The sequence below is a fragment of the Vipera berus genome (genome assembly GCF_964194415.1).
Source record: "Vipera berus genome assembly, chromosome: 3".
NCBI lineage: Eukaryota > Metazoa > Chordata > Lepidosauria > Squamata > Viperidae > Vipera > Vipera berus.
The window spans coordinates 199,106,855-199,128,118 of NC_138204.1; the positions used below are offsets into that span (position 1 = coordinate 199,106,855).

General features: G+C 40.6%; 1 protein-coding gene across 1 annotated transcript in view; it reads right to left on the reverse strand.

Moving 5' to 3' along the window:
• CSMD3 (CUB and Sushi multiple domains 3) overlaps positions 1-20,374 on the reverse strand; it is a gene marked incomplete at its 5' end in the record, with an annotated part of 687,334 nt that extends 666,960 nt beyond the window's left edge. The window contains one exon of the mRNA XM_081322366.1: positions 20,170-20,374. Within this exon, the coding sequence (XP_081178492.1) occupies positions 20,170-20,374 (205 nt within the window). The remainder of the gene's footprint in view (positions 1-20,169) is intronic.
• Between the last annotated feature and the right edge of the window lie 890 nt (positions 20,375-21,264).

A 21,264-nucleotide genomic window follows, 5' to 3' on the forward strand; every position in this document is an offset into this window, starting at 1 on the left:
TACACCTAGCTGACTTCCAGAAAACCCCCATTCCGTTGGAAGGAAAAGCTAAGGTCGTAGTGCAGTACAAGGGGTTCAAGGGTCCCCTGGAGGTTTTAGTTACACCAGGGAACCGTACCAACTTGATAGGACTAAACTGGTTCAGCCCACTAGGCATCGCCTTAACGGGGGTTAACACCATTCAAACACCCAGCCTAGAAGCCGTTTGCGATAAGTACGCCGACGTTTTCGATGGCACTTTAGGGAAATATACGGGTCCCCCCATCTCCTTACAGCTAAACCCTGCAATCCAACCAATTAGGATAAGAGCCAGGAGGGTACCTTTTGCCCTTAAAGAAAAAATCGAAAACGAACTTGATCGCCTCGTAGGACTAGGGGTGCTTGAGCCAACAGAAGGGGGAACCTGGGAGACCCCTATTGTCACCCCAATCAAACCTAATGGTGAAGTGAGAGTGTGCGCTGATTATAAGGCGACAGTCAACCTAGCCCTCAGCCCCCATGCCTACCCGGTGCCAGCAGTAAGGGACGTATTTGCTTCCATCCGCTCTGGCGGCCTTTTCGCCAAGCTCGATCTCACACAGGCGTATTTGCAACTGCCTGTCACTGAGGACACTGCGGAGGCCCAGACTATTGTCACCCACCGCGGTGCCTTTAAAGTTAAGAGGCTCCAATTTGGCATATCGGCGGCCCCGGGTATATTTCAGGGTATCATGGAGAAGACCCTGAAAGGAATACCCGGGGTCTGCCCCTATTTCGACGATGTTCTCATCGCCGGAGAAAACGAAGCAAACTTAGCTGACAGGCTGTCAGCTGTGCTGAGCCGGCTCAGAGAAGCCGGCCTCAAACTGAAGCGGGAAAAGTGCTCTATTGGAGTCACATCCACGGAATTCCTAGGGTACAAAATAGATAGCCAGGGCATTCACCCCACCTCAGAAAAACTTCAGGCTATTCAGACCGCACCCAGCCCTAGGAATAAACAAGAACTTCAATCCTTTTTAGGACTGTTAAACTTTTACCACGCCTTCATTCCCCATAAAGCCACTATTGCAGAGCCTCTGCATAGACTCCTAGACAAGGGTACAACTTGGTCCTGGACCAAAGAACATGAGAATAGCTTCCAATCGTTAAAAAAGATTATCTGTCACAGTTCAACTATCACCCTTTTCAGAGAAGACACCCCAATATGCATCGCTTGCGATGCCTCTCCCTATGGAATCGGGGCTGTCTTAAGTCACATATTTAAGGACGGTACACACAGACCCATAGCCTTCTATTCACGCACTCTGTCCAAAGCCGAAAGAAACTATGCACAAATTGACAGGGAAGCCCTAGCAATAGTAGCAGGGGTCAAAAAATTTCATGATTACCTGTATGGGAGACCATTTACTATATTTACGGACCACAAACCCCTCCTAGGCATATTCACTTGGAACAAAACTACTCCACAAATTCTCTCTCCGAGAATTTTAAGATGGTCAACATTCTTAGCAGCCTATTCCTATCAACTAATACATAAACCAGGTAAAGAATTGGGACATGCTGACTGCCTCAGCAGACTGCCCATACAAACCAGGGACTCAGACCCAGCCCCAGCCAGCCAGATTTTAGCAATCTCCCAACTTCCTGAATGCCCCCTGACTGCAAACATTATAGCTAATAATTCAGCCAAAGATAAAATACTTGCCAGAATCCTCAAATGGGCCACAACAGGATGGCCAGCTCAAAATCCACAACCTCAATTCCAACCTTATTATAACAGGAAAAATGAGATCTCAACACATAGAGGTTGCCTGCTATGGGGAAATAGGGTCATCATACCAGAGAAAAACATTGACCAAACATTACAAATTTTACACGAAGGACACCCAGGAATTGTAAAAATGAAGGCGATGGCTAGAAGTTATGTGTGGTGGCCAGGCATAGATAAACAAATAGAAAAGTATGTGGGTGGGTGTTATACCTGTCAAGAGACCAGGAATGACCCACCCCAGGCACCGGTCCATAAATGGGAGACTACAAGGAACCCTTGGTCACGTATACATATAGATTTTGCAGGACCCATCCAGGGCCAAAGTTTCTTAATTGTAGTAGACAGCCACTCTAAATGGCTGGAAGTCACACCCCTTAGAAAAACAACGTCCCAGGCCACTATTCAAGCTTTACGAAAAATATTCGCTACACACGGCCTACCTGACACCATGGTTTCTGACAACGGACCTCAATTCACCTCTCGTGAATTTCAGATCTTCGCTATGAAGAATTGTATTAGGCTGGTCACGTCGGCGCCGTTCCACCCATCGTCGAACGGAATGGCTGAAATTATGGTACGATCCACAAAAGAAGCGTTAAAAAAATTCGTTAAAGGAAACTGGCAGAGGCGCCTCAGCCAGTTCCTCTTAGCACAACACACAACACCATGCTCTACGACCGGCAAATCACCGGCGGAATTAAGATGGGGGAGAAGGCTAATAACACGTCTGGACAGACTGCACCCCGACACATATCCAGAAGAAAAACAGCACCCCCACCCCGCCCGCACACTCAACCCAGGTCAATTGATTTGGGCACGATCATACACAGATAAAAACAAGTGGGTCCAAGGGACAGTAATAAAACAAACAGGGCCCATCTCATACCTTATAGCTACGCAAGCACAGGGCAACATACGCCGCCATATTGATCAGCTCAGACCCAGACAACCACCACACAATTCTGAGCAACCAACCAATGCCAGCATACAACCCCCACCGGAAATGCTGCCTATCCCAAACCAGGAAGAAGAACACCAAAACGAAGATCCAGGACCAGACCACCCTCCACCCCTTCGCCGCTCAACCAGGAATCATAGACCACCCACCTACCTAAAAGACTATCAGTGGGCAGGTTCAAACATCCAAGGGGAAGGAAACGCGCCAGGGGAGGGGTAAGGGGTGTGTTATATATGTAAACAATCCTTTAATAGATATGTATATATGTTAACAGTTCAAATAATACGGCAGCAGCAAAGTGTATAAACTAAAAGCCTCCTGACAGAAAAACACGCGGGAACTTTGACAGCTGTCAAAGTTCCCCGCACAGCGCAGGCGCCACCACTGACAGCTCGCGGCTGTCAAACTCCGGACTACGAGGAAGCCTGAGCTGTCAAAGCGTCCACCGCACAGCGCAGGCGCGACCACTGACAGCTCGCGGCTGTCAAAACACCAAGCCACGCGGAAGCCGGAGCTGTCAACAGAAGACGACGCGGATTGGTCCCTGCCTGACACGGCGCCAAATTAAACACCGCGGATTGGTCCTCGCTACCAGCTGCCGGCTATAAAAGCCGGACAAGTTATTCTATGTTTGCCTTGCTCTTAATAAACCTGTTGTTACTAGCCTGTCGTCCCGAGTGGTCCTTCGGTTACTTCATGCACCATATAGGGGAGGTAAAAATTCAACCTTCTTCAAATCATCAGCTTTCAGCCTCAATAGCTGTAGAATATGGCCCCTTGCCAGCTGTATTGAGCCCCAATGAGACAATTAGCCGTTAATGGGATTGATATTAAAGGCCACCTGTTTTGGCTGTAAAACTAGGTGACTGTTTGTATCTAAAGGTGTAGAGTTCAAACTATTAGTAGGGTTGCATTGAACAGATCTTTTGCTGAGGCTTGACAGGGAAGACCCTGCCATCGCATCGGGCTGCCGAGCAGCCAGTCCAGGGCTACTACTGGCAACCTAGGAAACTAGATAGTTTAGAGTGCTTATAATTTTATCAAGCTGGAGCTGTATGCTCGCTGTTATATCTGCAACCAGAAAGCATTGCTGGGCCAAAAGTTCTGTGAGGGTGGGCTCATTTGAAGATTGGTTAGGGAACGTAATTTTTGGGGAGCCTTTGTTCTCAACTCGAGGGGCAACACCCTCAACCATCGGAGGATCACAGCAACCGGCAGCATCCAGATGAAAGGGAGCTGGAATTTTCAAGCAGAGAGGCCGAGTTAAAACAAAGTCCTCAATCTTGGATTGCTTCAGAGAAGGTTGGGAAACCAGGTCAGTGAGAGATGTGCTTCTTTTCCTTGACTTCATTATGTTAAGTAGCACAATAGAGGAGGAGCAAAGGGTAATATAGCTGTTGTGATTCAGTGTCAGCCTGTGGGTTTGGCAGCTGAATCGGACAGTTCTGAGGAGGAGGAGGAGGGGGGGATTGGAGAGCCTGCAGAGGAAAGTTCTGAGGCATCGCAGAGCTCTCAGCCAGGCCCCAACCGTCTGGTTCCTCCTCAGACCCAGCTGTGTGAGCCTGACAGCTTGGACGAAGACGATTCACAGCTGGCTTTGTTCAAGGACACCCGAAGCAGGAGGCAGACAAGCAGGAGTAAACAAAGGAAGGCAATGAGGCACCTCGGGAGGAGGCAAAGAGAAGCCACGCCTTGAAACTGTGTTTAAAAGGAGAATGTGTGGGAGGTGCTGGTTGCTGAAGGCAACCGTTTGAACAGCTTCTGATTTAGTCGTGGTTAGTATTTGTTTTGCTCTGTTTTGGATCTGTTTCGTTTCATTTGTGTAAATAAATTTGGTTGGCTTACTTTCAGCCTATTGACTTTTGAAAAGGGGTTGTCCCTGACATTTCTGCAGGGCCAGTAGTAGGCTGGAACAGAACAATAGCAAAGAGTCCAATCCCTGAGACGAGTCCTGGATCCAAAGGAAGAGGAGTCAGGAGCCGAGAAGAAGCAAGTCCCGATGCAAACAATGGCAGAGCTCCTCGCAAGTAAGGCAAGGATACTACCCTCCTGACAAAGCAGGGAGCAGGGAGTAAATAGAAATGATAAAATAATAAAAGGAAAAAAGATAAAAATGGTAGAAAAATAGGAGGAATAAAGTAAATAAATAAATAAATCAAATAAAAAGGACACATCAAAGCTAAACAGTACTAGGCTTCCTGGCTAACGCAGTAAAACCTATGTAACAGCAACAACAACAACAACAACAACAACAACAACAAAAAGCAGCAGCAAGGCATTCCCATAGCTGAGGCCCAGCTCAGGTAGTTACAACTATGGTTAAACTGTAGCTAAACTGTAACTGAAGTATGGCTGGGGTGGATTAGTGGCCACACTGCATAGAATTTCAAAAATATAGAAGGTTTAAAAATTAGAAGGCTAGGATAAGATAGAACAGTAGCCTTAAAATCAGATAGTAGATAAAATAGGTTGAATAATCTTAGTTAAAAGCAGGGAGCCTACTTGCCTGCTGCTGCCGCTCCAGAGCCTCCAAGCATATCTCCAGGGTTTAAAAAGTTAAAAGGGGGGTAGGTTAAAAAGACAATATGAAAAGAGGTTAAAAAGTTAAAATAAAGATAAAGTAATTAAAGTAAAATAAAATAAAATAAAACTTTTACTTTTGGAGGAGCTCTTTACAGCCTTTGCTGCCTCTCCACCCGCTTTGATACCTTAACTGAGTGGCACTGAGCAAAGAAACCAGGATTTACTGTATATACCTTTGGCCCATTATTGCAAAACAAAGAAAGAGAAAGGCAAAAAGAAAAAGAAAAAAAGGCAGGCATAGTAGAAATTACACCATAATACTGTTAATATTTTGCATAAACCCATCCAAATAAATTATTATTTATTCCTTCCTGTTAGGTCATCATGCTTCCCATCCTATCTTTGAGATATGATAGAAGCATATTGAGCCATAGGTTCCAGCACCAAGTCTTCCACCTGTCACCACTCATTAAGTTCAGCTTTCTTACAAGGGCAATGCAAAAAGTTCTTCTATTTGGGTGGCATCTGATATACTGTATGTCCCTGACCATCTTGTCTGAATGCAATCTTTAGACTATCACAATGCTAAATTATGTCTATGCACGATGTTACTCAGATACATTTCTTTAGTTACGATTTATATGTTGAATTTCCTCATAAAAGAGTCATTCAGCACAATCACAAGCAAATAATTATAGATTCACCAGCATTTCCATTATAAAATCCATTTAGCAGTGGGTGGAGAGTGAGCATTTCTATCACTTCAGAAAATGTCAGATGGAAAGCTGGCACACAGATTAGCAGCCAAGATGCAAATTTGTTTACACAAAATATTTAAATTTGTTCAGCTGCTTTTAATTTACAAACCAGCCAGAAAACTGAAACTTCAAAGATTCTTTCCTTTTATGTGTTTCAGTCAACTTCTCCATCAAGGTACAACAATCTGGAAGGGATTAACTAATAAATAAATAAATAAATCCTGATCTCATTCCTCTCTATTTCCATCCTTTTTATTGAGATACAATTTGACTGAATTTAAGAAGACAAAAGAACGTTACTGAATTTTCTAAAGCTTTTACTACCTCTGCTTTTGGTTCTGTTTGAATGAACTGATAATTTATCACACAATTCAGGATGATGAGAGATGATAGACAGACAGATTTTCAATTATTGCAAATTTTAATCGGTCAAAATTTTATTTCTGTTGTGGAGATGCACACAAGGGGATCTACAGTGAAACAAATTGTATGTTAAGTATGAAAAACCACCATAGAAATCAGCCAACTGTTGCTTCTCCACCAGTACATTATAGTGTCAACTGGACTTGTTGGTGAGGCCATACACACCATCACAATAATTCCCATGTGGAAACAGAGAAATAGGAAGAAATGATCTTCATTTTTTATAAAGTCAATCCATCTGAAAGTACCTATGATGCATGGGGTAGCTAAAGAAGAATCCCATGGCCAAATTTCCGTATTCCATAACTAAGTAACAATTCAAAGAGTAAAATTGGTAACCAGATAATGGGATAGCTAATGTAGCCAGAGGAATGTTTATACTGGGAAACTCCAGAAACCCCAATGTTTACTATAGATGCTCACTACAAATACTCACTATACCCATTAAAACCTTCAAGTCTGCTTCCCTCCAAATCATCCCCCATTTTTAAATATATATATATAGAATTCTAAGCACCATTCACTATACTTTAAATTGAACCAAAGTACTATGACTTTCTAGAGTTTTGCTATAATAAATCTTACATATAACAATAACAGATTAATGTTATTTGTTGTATCATGGCATGGGTTTGCCGTAACACACATAATAATCCCCTTTTTAAGTTAATTTTCAAAGTTTGCAGCATAAGTTGATAAGAAATTATGCAAAAATATTCCTCTGCCAATAGAATGACAGTCCAGATACTTAGCCTATGCAATAAACAGTCTGCCAATTTAACACTACATTACAGTCCACTCATCGCTTCAGAATTCACCTCAATGCTATCATCTTTCATCAGTGTGCAAAGATGGTGTAGTATTATTCATACTCATTCCTCAAACCAGATTGGCTGACAAACTAGTTTGCAATTAAAATGTATACAATGTAGTTGGGGAGGAGAGGAGAAGAGAGGAGAGGGAAGGCTCCTTATTACAAATCTTGCTTTCTGCAGAGGGTGAAAAGGCTTATTCTCAAATCATTGAGCAAGATCCATCACACTAGTTAATCTCTTACAACACGGGTGTCAAACTTGCCACATCACGTGATATGTTGCGATGTATCGTGACTCTTTTTGCATTGCCAGCAATGGGATGGGCACAGCTTTGGTATGATGAAAGTAAACCCAGAATTTACTGGAGTTTAAAGAGTTATGTAGATGGCATTCTCCCTTGCAATGTTTATTATTCTACAAATATTTTCCACCCATCCATATTTATATACATATTTGGTATTTTATACATTTTTGAAAGCCAGTAAGTAGATCCATTATTCCTATTAATCAAGTGTAGATATCTGTAACTTAAGTGTCCTTCTCTAAATTGCCCAGTTCAAGCCCAACCATTTCCTTCTGTATTTCAAGTTAGCAATCAAGCACAAACCTTGCCAGGTGATTTGTGTTAAGAAATAGCTATTTACCACATTCAACTGGTGATGCTCATGAATCAGCAAAGACCTGTCAGTTTATCTCAAACTTTTCATACTAGTTCATATTGTCCCTAAGCAGTTTTAAAGATTTTGATTATCAAAGATATGGTGATTAAAATAATCTTAACATCTATGTCTCTATTCAACAACCCGCCCCTTCTTCTTTAGCCTTTCCCCCTTGGTATTACTAAATGATTCCCATTTTCATCTGGTATGAAAAAATATATATATAATCCACTAATGTAATTAAGTTTGGAAACATTTTCGATACAAGCTTTAAAGAAGCTTCACATCACTGCACACACACACAAACACACACACACACACATTACTTGCTACAGAACATTTCATTGCATGACCAAGATTTTAATCAAAAACACTGAAAACAGGTTGAAAGCTTGCAACAATTCAACTAATGTTTTGCCAAGAAATGTTTAAAAGTGCAAGCTCTCTATAGCTCTGTATACATTAAATGGAGGTTTAATTATTCTGCTGTCATTACATTGAATTTGGTAAGACTGCAAGCACATGCTTAGTGCATAATATATGAATGCACAATCATTTCTATATGACAATTATGGTTGTGTTCACCAAATACAGCTGGGTTCCATATTTCATTACAGCTAATGGATTATTACCACCCATCACTATGATATAATTTTCATCATTTCAAAAATAGAGGTTCTATTTTGAGATGACTACAGTAGATGGGTGTTTTCCAAGCAGCCATGCTTAAAGTAATGTTTTACATTGTGATATATTTTCCTGAAAGAAGAGTTCTAAATATTTCACTTAGCAATATGGGCATTCTAAAATACCTCAGTGATTTCATTTAAAGCAGGGGTGTCAAACTGCTGGCCGGATGCATCATAGCAAAATTGTGTCCACCCCATTGCCGGCAATGGAAAAAAAGTTGTGATACATGGTGACACATCACATGACATTGCGAGTTTGACACCCTGATTTAGAGGCTACTCCTTAGATCTGTTGTCATATTCTAACACATAGATTGCATCGTTCATGAGTTATTTTTCAAGAATTAAGGAAATACTTCTGTCTGAAAAGTTCACCCAAACTCCAACTTCAAGGGATTAAGCAACTGCTGTCCATGGTTCTCAACTGATTACCCCTATCCAGATCAAGAACATCTGAATTAATTTAGCTTATTCTTTAACTACATGGTATCATAGAATCATATAACTGAACTACTTAAAGCACTGAATACAACTTCCTGCTCAATAGTTTAATCAGGTTAAAGTATTAATAACAGAGATTTGTCTAGATCAGAGGTCCTCAACCTTGGCAACTTTAAGACTTGTGGACTTCATCTCCCAGAATTCCTCAGCCATCTGGCTGAGGAATTCTGGGAGTTGAAGTCCACAAGTCTTAAAGTTGCCAAGGTTGAGGACCCCTAGTCTAGATGACACTGGTTGCCATTTGAAATGCTTCACATCATTCTAGTTCATTTATTTGATACTTTTAGTTCCCCTGAGGAGATTGTATACATGAGTTGCACATGTACAAAAACTTCTTTTTGTGTCTCTAGTAGCTGACTTAAAATTCCAGAGGATCCTTCTGCATATCTGCAAAAGTCCTTTCCACCTATTAAGTAATCAGAGAAGAATGAAACAGTTTGTCATTAAAAGTGAAATGATTCTATGTAGCCTCAAAGATACAATTTTGAAGTGTGCTTCACTCAAAGCATGGTCAAAATTCAACACCCCCTTAAACTGCTGCTATTTTATAGAGCAACATGATTAGAATTGTTATTTGGTTTTGTTTCCCACTAATGAATGCAGATTATATACATATTCAAGTCATGTCCTACAGATTCAGCATCTTGAGTATAGCTTGCTACAGGTCATATAGCCAAATGAGCAATTTGCTTCATCAGTTCTGGGACCAAATTGATTTGATTTATTCTTTTTCACATTAACCTAATCATTGGTTGGATTTAGTTAGAGGGCAGAATTGGCTGAAAGGATCAGTTGCATCAAGGAACAGCCTGAAGACTAGATCCTTGCAATTCTCTCAGAATGTCAATTGAACATTCAGGACTAAGATATTCACTTAAAAACCAACTAAACCAAACACTGTACTTCTTCTAATGGTGTGCCATTTAAAGAGGAACATTTAATGTCATACCACTTGTTGTTTACATTTTTCATGGACAGAAGATTCAGAAATGGACAAGAAAATGAGATAAGGCATAGAATTTTCTGGCAGGAAAAGTATTCTCATGATAAATCTGATTAATAACATTTTAAGGAAGGATTATGTATACTTCCATAAAATAACAAGCACGTTTCTAGTGTAGCCTGCCCGACCACAGGTGGCCAATTTTCCATTTTTGAACTTCCAGAAAGTCTCCAAATCTCCTGAGCAAAATTCAAACCAAATTTCTATTTTTTTTCTGCAGCTTTTCCCACCCTTCCCCTACTTTTCTAGTGTCATTGCCAGCTAAACAGCTAACATATTTTAAAAGCCTTGTCTGAATAAATTTTGTTTTACTCTGACCTAATCTGGCTCATAAATGTGAAGGCTGAGTTTCCACCATAAACTAAACAAAATCATGTTTGGCTGATTTATAGTTAAATTTGCAAATCTGGATAATTGGCTTAATACAGTAGATGAAGGTGCAGATAAACATAATTAACTACACTGTGCCAATACAGGTTTGGAGGATAAAAGAATTTAAGAATGTCAAATGCTTTCCAATTAAAGAATCAAAGATATATGCAACTATTTAAGGGAACAGAATCCTTTTCCCTTCTGGACTTAAAAATGTAAGATCTAGATTTCAAATTGCCATAAATTCTAAGCTAAACTAAGCTAAGCTAAGATGATAATACAGTTCAATTAATTCTAATTTATTGGCAATTAATGACTAATACATGTCACTGAAATTACCAAAGGTTTGTTCTTGCTTTTTATAATATGCTACAAATGTTATGTTAAACATCATCAGTTGTATGGTCTTCATATGCATGTGATATAAAGGGTGTTCATGAAGAGGATCCAGTGTTTGAATGTTTTCTTTAAGTTAATTGGCAATGTAAAGCAGTATACTAAATAGCACTTAGACCTATATACTGCTTCATAGTGCTTTGTAACCCTCTCTGAGCAGTTTACAGAGTCAGCATATGGCGCCCAACAATCTGGGTCCTCATTTTACCAATCTTGGAAGGATGGAAATCTGAGTCAACCTTGAGCCAATGAGAATCGAGCTGTTGGCAGTTGGCAGACTTAGCCTGCAATACTGCATTCTAACCACTGTGCTACCATGGTTCAGTGAGATTGTGTGTGTGTGTGTGTGTGTGTGTATGTATGTATGTATGTATGTATGTATGTATGTATGTATGTATTTACTAGATATATAGCCTGCATTGCCTCCAGGAACTCAAATGTCTTTCTACTTTATTTCTGTGATCTGGATTAGGCCTGAAGTTATCCAATGAGTTTTAATATTTATTTTTTATTTATTTGTTAAGGAAATTTACATGGCTGTCCAATTCACTTGTGCTGATTCCTGGTGGCTTAAGGAAATGAAATTCTAAAACAAATCCAAATACACACCCAATTCCTTGGTGACAAATCACTTGATGGGCTCTATATCATCTTGGGATCCCCAGGCCCAATGACAATATTTATTTATTAGCTAAGAATGGATTTGAAATTGCATATTCTAATCATGGCACCTATAGAAGAATAAACGGCAGAACTTGGGGAAGACTTAAAAGAGGGAGCAGTCTAGAATCTCTATGTAGCAGCAAGCAATCTAAGTCCAACTCCCTTTGAATTCCATTGACTGCTATCTAAATCCAAGCAAGTGCTAACTGTTAGTTGAAAAGATTCCTGTCCATAGGCATTTTAGGAATATGTCAGTTTAATTGGACTTTCATGCATGGACCTGGTTTTTCATACTTGACAGTTTAATGATGATACTACACTAGCTTAGCATTCTCTGTTGCTTTAATTGCATTTTATTACTATTGCTCTTTTCTAGAATTTTGGGGTAGTGATGTATGACTGGATTTCAGTACTGAAACAGAAATGAGAGGGGGAATGTCAGTAGTAACACGTCAGATTCTCAGGGAAGAAGCAGCACATTCCAGAGAGGGGCTCAAGTCTAGAGACTGTACAATCCTGAACTGGATGGTGTAGAGAGGAAAAGGATAAAGATAACATAGGCTAAAACTTCTCAGGTTGTATTGTTAGGTTAGAACAGGGGTTCCCAACTGGGGGTGTGAGACCATATTCCAGGGGGTGAGAAAACTTGGATTTAGAAGTTTCAAAATTATAGTGTATATGCATAATTTGTTATTCCGAACATTTGTAAGGGGTGCAAGAATATATCAGAAGCATTCTAGGGGTGCGGAGTATAGAAACGTTTGGGAGCCACTGGCTTAGAAGGTTATAGCTTTAGTCTGGCAAGATCCTGTCTATTAGGTATACGTTACTAAAGATCTGGACTCAAGTGGATCTCATTGTGTCATTTCTGGGGTTGGACCTGACAAATATAAACAGAAACTGGAACCCAAACTCCATGTTCAAATTTGGGTTTGTCCATCGTGAAAATAATTCATTTTTTTAGCAATTAGAGACCACCACTGTGATCATTTCCATGGTATTTGTAATATTATTTTTCTTAGCTCCATTTTTTAAAAAAATCTTTGTCCTGTCTGACCTGTTTATCTACTCTATAAAGCAATCCTTTTTGTCCTCTAGATGAGTGACAAAACACCCACATAATTGTGTTTCCTGAGTTTTAAGAGATTATTGTGTCAAAAGGAGCAGAGCGGTAATATGGGCCAATCAGATAGGATACCGCGGACAATACACTTAAGCTGAATTGATATAGTGCAAGAAATGGTCAATTTTTAAAAGATGCCATTAGGCAAGAAGTAAAGTGCTGGTAAGATATAAGCTGTTGGCAAGTTTTTCTTCATTATACTTTCCTTTCCCTCAGAAATCTTAAAGAGGGAATGATGATGGTTCAAAATACAGATTCTTGAAATTTTCCCAGAATCTTCACAACATTCCATTATGATGTCTAATATTTATTTAGGCATTATCTTTTATATATATATATAAGGAAAAACAGTGGGAAGCCTACAAAATCTGATTCCTTAGCTTAATTTACTGTATATTGTTTCCATCCAAAAGTTATAAAGTACATGAATTCCAGATTCATGTGATGGCCTTCATAATAATTTGAAAAGCATATAGAGATGCATGGGAAGACTGAGTTAGTTAAGAGCACTGCACAGCTGTTCTCTTGAAGGATTTTTTTTATTCTTTGGCAGGCCAGAGAATCATTTCTGAAAGATGATTTTTATTTCTCTTTTTATGTTGCCATTCACTTATCTTGCCCTCCTCTTCCTTACTAGTTCTGACATGTCTAATATTCTTTTTAATCCTCCAACACCCACATTGATTGACATTTTGGGGTAACAGTTCTTCTCACTGTTGTGCTGCCGAAATTGTTGAAGCAGTGCAGTCTCAAAAACAATAAAGAGATCCATAAAATATGCATACACAGATGTCTATATTTCTGAGGATTGAAATTTCTCCTCCCATGCATGCATAGATAAAATTCTTCAAGTGTCATCTTGTGAAATGTGTTAAGCCTTAGATTCTCAGGCTATCCAATAAGGCCAATTGCACATACAGACTTTGTCACAAGCCTGTTGTGTTTCAGATGTTAAAATCATGTTCTATGTATGATTTGGCATTTCTCCAAACCATTGTCATGAAGTTAATGGATAAGGTTGAGGTAATCTACAGTCATAATTCATTTCAAATATTGTACAATTTGAAGGGTTAATATTAATATTAATCAAAATTTGAAGTATTCTGCTTCTAGGCATCATTAGCAATCATATAAATCATCTCAAATATGAAGACTTGGGAAGCAGACTGAAGGATACATTTATAATCTTTCCTTCTTCTGATTTTCAAAACCAAGTTTGGGGAACTGAGTGAATGTATCTTATACCTTCTTATCTGCAGTGATCTTTTACAAAGAATCCTGAAAACCAGTTCTTGCTAAGAGCTGAACATATTTTAGATAACTAATCCTACTTGCGCAGAACTGTTTCTGAATTTAGAAAAAAAGTAGAAATCAGTATTGTTTACAAATCAGATATTTTCTTTTTATTCAGGAAGAACAATTTTCTTGGGGGGGGGGAATATGTCCATTATCTTATACAATATATCCAACTGGTACAATTTTTGCAAAAGTAATACATGAGATAAAATATTGGTCCAGCTAACTTGTGTTTTTCCATATAAAGGAACATCAAAGTTTCCTTCAGAAAACATAACTTATTCATTGGTAGATATGAAGTAAAATTAAATAGACCTTTCTTTTCACCTAATTCTTCCACAATACTGCATAAATCATACAAACCACAAGGTTAGCTGTCAGTAATCTCAAATCACAAAACACCAATCAAATAAAAACCTCACGATGAAATTTCATCTCAGCCCTCTAGAGCTGTGTTTTCCAACCTTGGCAACCTTAAGATGTGTGGAATTCAATTTCCAGAATCAGCACGCTTTCCTCCAACCAGCATGCAGGCTGGAAAATTCTGGGATTTGAAGTCCACACATCTTAAATTTGGAAAACCCTACTGTGGTATACTTAACACCAATATGACAGCAAGCAATTCTCTTGGCACATGCAGAATCCTTATTGTTCATCTTTATGGTTTTCATATATTGACCTTAGGTTGTCATGTCAAGTTTTTTCAATCAATGATGACCCATCTTGCTTGGGAAAATTCTCGTAAGGTTGTGCAAACCTTTATGACCCTCCGTATTCTTGCTTTCCACTTCAATTCACCCCTACCTTTCACCCACCTATCTGTTCTTCATCTATCCTTCATTCTGATGATTTCTAAGTCATTGAAAAGTATCAAGAAAGGCCTCACTCCATTTTATTACTAGCTAGACCTGCAGCATATCCCAATGATCATGCTGGATGTTCAATGCAAGACATTCTTCCATAATAAAAGAAGTGTTAACTAATTCTCATTTTCAAACCCAAGAGGAATAGAATGGTACAGAACCATAGCTACTTACAGACCTTCATTCTCACAATATTTTCTAGAAGCAGGTAAATTTCTAAGATTTCAAGAGTCCTTTTACCCTAGATGCCAGGATTCCAGTGAACGCAACTTCAAGTAAATAGCTTGCTCACCTATTTTTATAGAGTGGTCTTTTAGCATCGACTCTTCCCTGCCATCTTTAATTCTAGAAATTCAGTATTTCTTTTACTTGTATTATTTTAGAATACAAATTTTGTCTGGAAACCCACAAGTACATCTTATATATGGCAAACATTTGCGTTGGACTGAAAATTTCAATCAGTTAGGATCGCATGCAGAAACAAACATATTTAGATTAGCATCTGAATGAGCATTTAGGCATTTTTCAGGAAGAAACTGGATGCAAATACTGCAGAATTAATTTTAGAATCTTAGAACTGGAAGACGTCTTGCAAATGATCCTCAGAAATAGGAATTTTCTACTACAGCATTCCTTGAAAATGGTAACCTTGTGTCTGCTTAAATTCATTCAAGCAAGAAAAGCCCACACAGCAGCCTATTCCTAGTAATAGCTCTAGCAATTAGAAAATAAATCTTAATATTTAGCTGACAAGTCTTCTCAAGATTCCTACCCACTGTTTACAGTCCTGCCTTCTTCAGCAACATTTTGTCTGACACAGCCCTTCATATATGCAAAAGTTGTGATTATATATTTCAGTCTTTTCTACTCTGAGGGAAAAAAAACACCTGATTTAATCTAGTTAAATTGGTTTAATAGTGATTCTCTATATACAGAATCACAGAACAGGAGATAATAACCGTTTGAGATATAGATCGGTTTATAGTAGCAGAGAATAAGACAAGGTTGATAGTGAGACAAAATAACTAACCCTGTTAGATGCTTATACATTTTTATTTAAACATCCTAGGAGATTTAATATGTTTTCTTGGAAACTGATTATTTATTACATTTATATGCAGCCTTTCTGCTTAAGATCGATATCCAAGGAGGCTTACACAAAATATAAAACTTGATAGTGAAATCAATTGTAATTTAAATCTAAAATCAATAGCAATTAAAAGGATGGTGAGTGATGCATTTATCATTTTCCTAAATACTGGGAGTCGTTATTTAGTTACTAAGTCAAGTCTGACTCTTCACGACTCTGACTCTTCATGGACCACAGCCTGCCAGGTGCCCCTATTGTTCACTATCTCAGAGTCTGCTCAAACCCCTGCCCACTCTATCTATGACACTAAGCATCTACTCTACTCTGCTGTCCTCCTTCTCCTTTTGCCTTCAAGCTTTCCCAACATCAGAGTCTTTTTCCAATGAGTCCTCTCTTCTCATTTGGTTCCCAAACTATTTGAGCTTCAGCTTCACTATCGGTCCTTTCAAAGAACCGTCAGGGTTGGTTTCTTTTAGAATTGACAGATACTGGGAGAGTGAAGGTTAAATGAACTGGGAAAACATTCTTTAACTTGGCACCCAAGAAGAAGGCCTTTTCTCACATGCTGGACAGCCAATCTTCTGGCAGTGGGAACATCTCCAGAAGTTTAACCTGCAGTCTTTATTTTATTTTTTCCTTATACAAATGTTTTACAATGTTTCTTGGGCCTATGAAAGCCAGCTCTCCTAATGACAGGAGAAAATAGTTTAAACTCAATTTGTTTCCAAATAAAATAAAATGGGGCAGATAGAAACAATCTCTTCTGCATGAAAGAGTGGCTTCAAATCTGTTTCGGGTAGGTAAGGGGGAAAAGTTGTACAAATGGAAACCTTGATTTCAATACAAATAAGGTATGCATTTGAAACAAGGCAATCACTGGAGTTTTTCTTCTTCTTCTCAATGGTTTCATTAGCTTTTCTAAAATCAATCTACAGTACTTATTAGAAGTTCCTTCAACCCTGAAGGCCAGTTGGGCCTGTCTCCTGTCCAGCTTGTCAAGAGAGGCCTGACACACCTTTATATACTCTCTCATCCATTAAAATCTGGAACTGTCCCTAGACTTATTTTTTTAATCCATTATTCATTGTGAAGCCATTGTATACTTTTAAAGCAAGTCTAAATCATATTATAGTTCCAAGCACCTTTACAAAGAAAGAAATCACACTGAACAAGGTGGCATCTCATTTGCACAAACTTCATATTGTGCTATTTTTTTCTACTACTATTAGTAGTGATGGCACTGTGCTATTTTCCTATGGCTTGAGCCCACTGCTTCTAGTTCTCCCACCCTCTGGAAGTGCTAAGTAATTATTCATTTCCAACTCTCTGGGCCAACTTTTTATTCATAGTAGCAATTTCCTTCAACTTTCATTGCTTTCTTTATTTTATAAAACTTCATTTAATCTACTTCCTAAATATTCTTTGAGAGGTATAACCTCATAAAAGGCTCTTCCTATCTTAGTTTCAGTCTAGTGTTACACACTGAAAATCCTGTCACAATTTCTCATTACTCTATTTGTATCACTTATTACTACAAGTAAATATAGGAAGTGAGTTAACTCCACTATGGGAGGGAAAAACTCATTTTGTTTGAAGTATTCTAAAGTGGTACTGGATCTGTGAAAGTCTTTTCAAACACACAGATAATTTCCAATCAACCAAGGATAATGTATGCATTTTTTTAAAAATGCATATTTTTTTAAAAAATATCCCTTATTTCTTCCCCACTGAACCAGTTCATTATCAACTGGCTAGCCCCCCCCCCCATTTTTCAAGCTATTGCAATTCTGGTACAACAAGTGCTCTAGCACCCATCCCTGATGGAGATGCAGATGTCTTAAGAGATTTTTTGGGGGGAATGCCTGCTTCTTTAATTATTGTAGCACACTGCCTCTATGCGAATCTTATTTCATTCTTCTAGTCTGTTGGGGTCTCCCTTCTTCTCCCGGGTCAATATAGGGCAATATAGGGGTGTGTGTGTGTGTGTGTGTGTGTGTGTGTGTTTTATTCAAAGACCTCACGTGGGTAAAGTGTAGACATATTCAAACCAGCAAGTCACACACTAGGAATTCAGATGGGGGCAGGATGGTAGATGTTTATTAATGAGCATTGCTATTTCCTAATCTGATCAACACACCTACCTGGTTCTCTCTCTCTCTCCCCTTCTTCTCTCCCTTTCCCTTTCTCTCTCTTTTCCCCCATGTACTCCACTAACAGCTGGTTCTGACTGTCAACAAATGGTGTTTCAGCCTCTTAGCTAAATCATTTCTCTGAAGAAATTAGGCAAAAGGGTGGTGAAGGAACAGATTGCGTCAATGCCACAAACCCGGACCAGCTTTCTGTAATTAGAAGGTGCATTAAAATTCCAGGCATGTCCCTTTCTAAGCCAGGACTGAAGGGGTGGAGAAAAAAATGAGGTAAATCCCTTCCCTCCCCCCCCAACCCGCCAGCACCAGGAGCCCTAACCAACCCTGACTGATCCTGCTCCATCCTTTCCTTCACCCCTCCCGCCATGCAAATGGGGACTGAACCAGCTGCGGAGCAAGACAATCAAGTGTTTCATTAAAAAAAAGACCCAGTTTAGTATTGGCTGGGTAGGGAGGACAAGAAGAGAAAATGCCAGTTCCTTTCAAAAGAAAAGCCAAAGCATCCAATGGGAAAGAAGGAAAAAAGAATCCAAACTCTAGATTTCTTCAAACTCCTGGGAGATTCACCTTGATCCCTTTTGCCACCACGCTCATTGGGGAAAGGAGGGAGATTGGATGTCATGGCTGAGATAGATATGATAGATAGATAGATAGATCATTGTGTGTGTGTGTGTGTGTGTGTGTGTGTGAGAGAGAGAGAGAGAGAGAGAGAGAGAGAGAGAGAGATATGTAAGATAGATATGATACATATTCTGCAAGCATGATGTCTTCTCTTCTTCCAGCCTTGTTCATCCATTTTCCTAAGATCCCCCAAATTCAGTGTCTCTGGAAAGTATTCAGGAAGCAATCTCACCATAAAGTCAGATTTATAAAATGCCATCTTCCCCATACTTGGCCAAAATATTCTGATCTTCAAACCTTTCCAAGTGCCTCCTGCTTGACAAATTAGGGGGTAGATGAATTGGGGGGACTGTGGTAGTCCCTGGCTGATCAGGTCTACAAAAATGAGAGAGAGAGAGAGAGAGAGAGAGAGAGAGAGAGAGAGAGAGAGAGAGAGAGAGAGAGAGAGAGAGAGAGAGACAGAGACAGAGACAGAGACAGAGACAGAGACAGAGACAGAGACAGAGACAGAATCCACCTAATGCCACACACTTTAATACTCAACCTACAACCCAGGTTGGTGAAAATGTTTGTGAGCCCCACTGCTCCAGCCTTCCTAACTTACAAATGGGAAGCTGGTTGGCATCAGAACAACAATAAGGAGAAACTCCTTCAAGGAAAATGAACAGCATCTGCCAGCCCGTATCTGTGTGTTTTCTCTACAAGGTCTACTTGTGTGTCTAAACAAAAACATTGTGCGTGTGTGTGCATGTAGATAGATAGATAGATAGATAGATAGATAGATAGATAGATAGATAGATAGATAGATAGATAGATAGATAGATAGATAGATAGATAGATATAGTGTTTTGCCTTGCTTTTTAGCCCCCACTTTCTAAATAGCAACCTCAGGGTTGACTGTGGGGGCGAGAGTGGGGAGGGTGAAAGAGAAATCCTCCAGCGTTAATTTAGTCGGAATATCCACTCGTTTCAGAGGCATGTAGGACCCAACTCACGTCTCCGGTTGAGCGTCCTGCAAGAATATTTATTCGGCACAAATTTCAGTCACTGCATTGAACGCCAGCCTTGGCAAGCGAATCGCATTTCCTATCGCAGTTGAGGGAGCCTGGATTCTCTCTCTCTCTCTCTCTCTCTCTCTCTCTCTCTCTCTCTCTCTCTCTCTCTCTCTCTCTCTCTCTCTTTTATGGGAAGAAAAGAAAAAAGAAAACCCCTCAATCCCATCTCCCTCGCTCGCTCCCCCTCCGCCTCTGCTCCTCTTTCCCCAGTGACCGCTGATTTGGCAATGCAAATCTGATTCCGGATTCGCGGAATAAACGAGGTTCGCGGAATAACGAGGGAAAAACCTTGAGAAAGGACATCGTGGCATCCGCACGCCTCGGGCAATGCCCGACTCTCCAGCCACCATCCCCACCACCCGCCTGGCGTTGACTTGCAATCCTTTTTTTTTCCCTCCTCTCTCTCTCCTCCGGTTTCTTGGGGAGGGGAGGGGGTGTCACATCCCTTTGCCCCGCGCCCTTACCTTTCACAGAGGAGAGCATCCAGAAAAAGACGAGGTTCCCCAAGGTAAATCCACTTTTAATCCCCATGATTTTGCCCAAGATGCACAAGTCCGGGCGGCCGCATTTCCTACATCCCCTTTGCCCCAGATCTGCGGCGGCGGCGGCGGCGGCAGCGGCTTTCCTTGGCCAGGTGGTCTCTTTGCAGTAGTAGGAAATCCTTTGCATCTTTTCCTCCGAGCGAACGAGCGGAGCGAACGAGCTTCCCCCACACCGTCACCCCCAACAGGAACTGCTGGCTTGCCTTGTCTGCCTGCCTGCCTGCCTTCGCCGTTGCTCTCCCCCCCCCAAACCCTTCTTCGCCTTCTTCCTCCTCTTCCTCCTCCTCTCCTCCTTGCTCGCTTCGGTCCAAGGCGCAGTGGAGGAGTTCGCGCGGAGCGTGTGTGTGTGTGCGTGTGCGTGTCTCTCTCTCTCTCTCTCTCTCCCTCTCCCTCTCTCCCTCTCCCTCCCTCTCTCTCTCTCTCTCTCTCTCTCTCTCTCTCTCTGTATGTGTGTGTGTATCCGTGTGAGTGTGTGTTCTGATGGTGCGCGGTCACAGCTCCAAGTGAACGGCGTTTCTGGGATACCACAGCAACCTTGACGAGCAGGACTCAACCATCTCTCCGGCGGGGGCAGCGATGTTGTCGGCTCAAGCAAGCCGGCTCTGCCGCCAGCCAGCCCAAGGCTGCCTCGAACGCCTTGCCACTAGCTTCCCCGTTCTCTCGAGAGGAAAGGGGATGGAGGAGGTGAAAGGGTGGGGGAGTTTCAAGAAGAACCAAAGCCAAGTGATATATTTAAGAATCACGAAATGAGCAGTGAAGCGACACGAAATTGACTAGACGCGCTTCGAAATTGACAGGATTCTCTCTCTCTCTCTCTCTCTCTCTCTCTCTCTCTCTCTCTCTCTCTCTCTCTCTCTCTCCCTCTCTCTCTCCCTCCCTCTCTCTCTCTCCCTCTCCCTCTCGCCCTCTCTCTCTCCCTCTCCCTCTCCCCCCTTACTGGGGATTATTAAACGAACGTAGCTTCTTCTCTTTTCATTTTCCCCCTTCCTTATTCTTTCGCCACTCTTTAGGAAACCT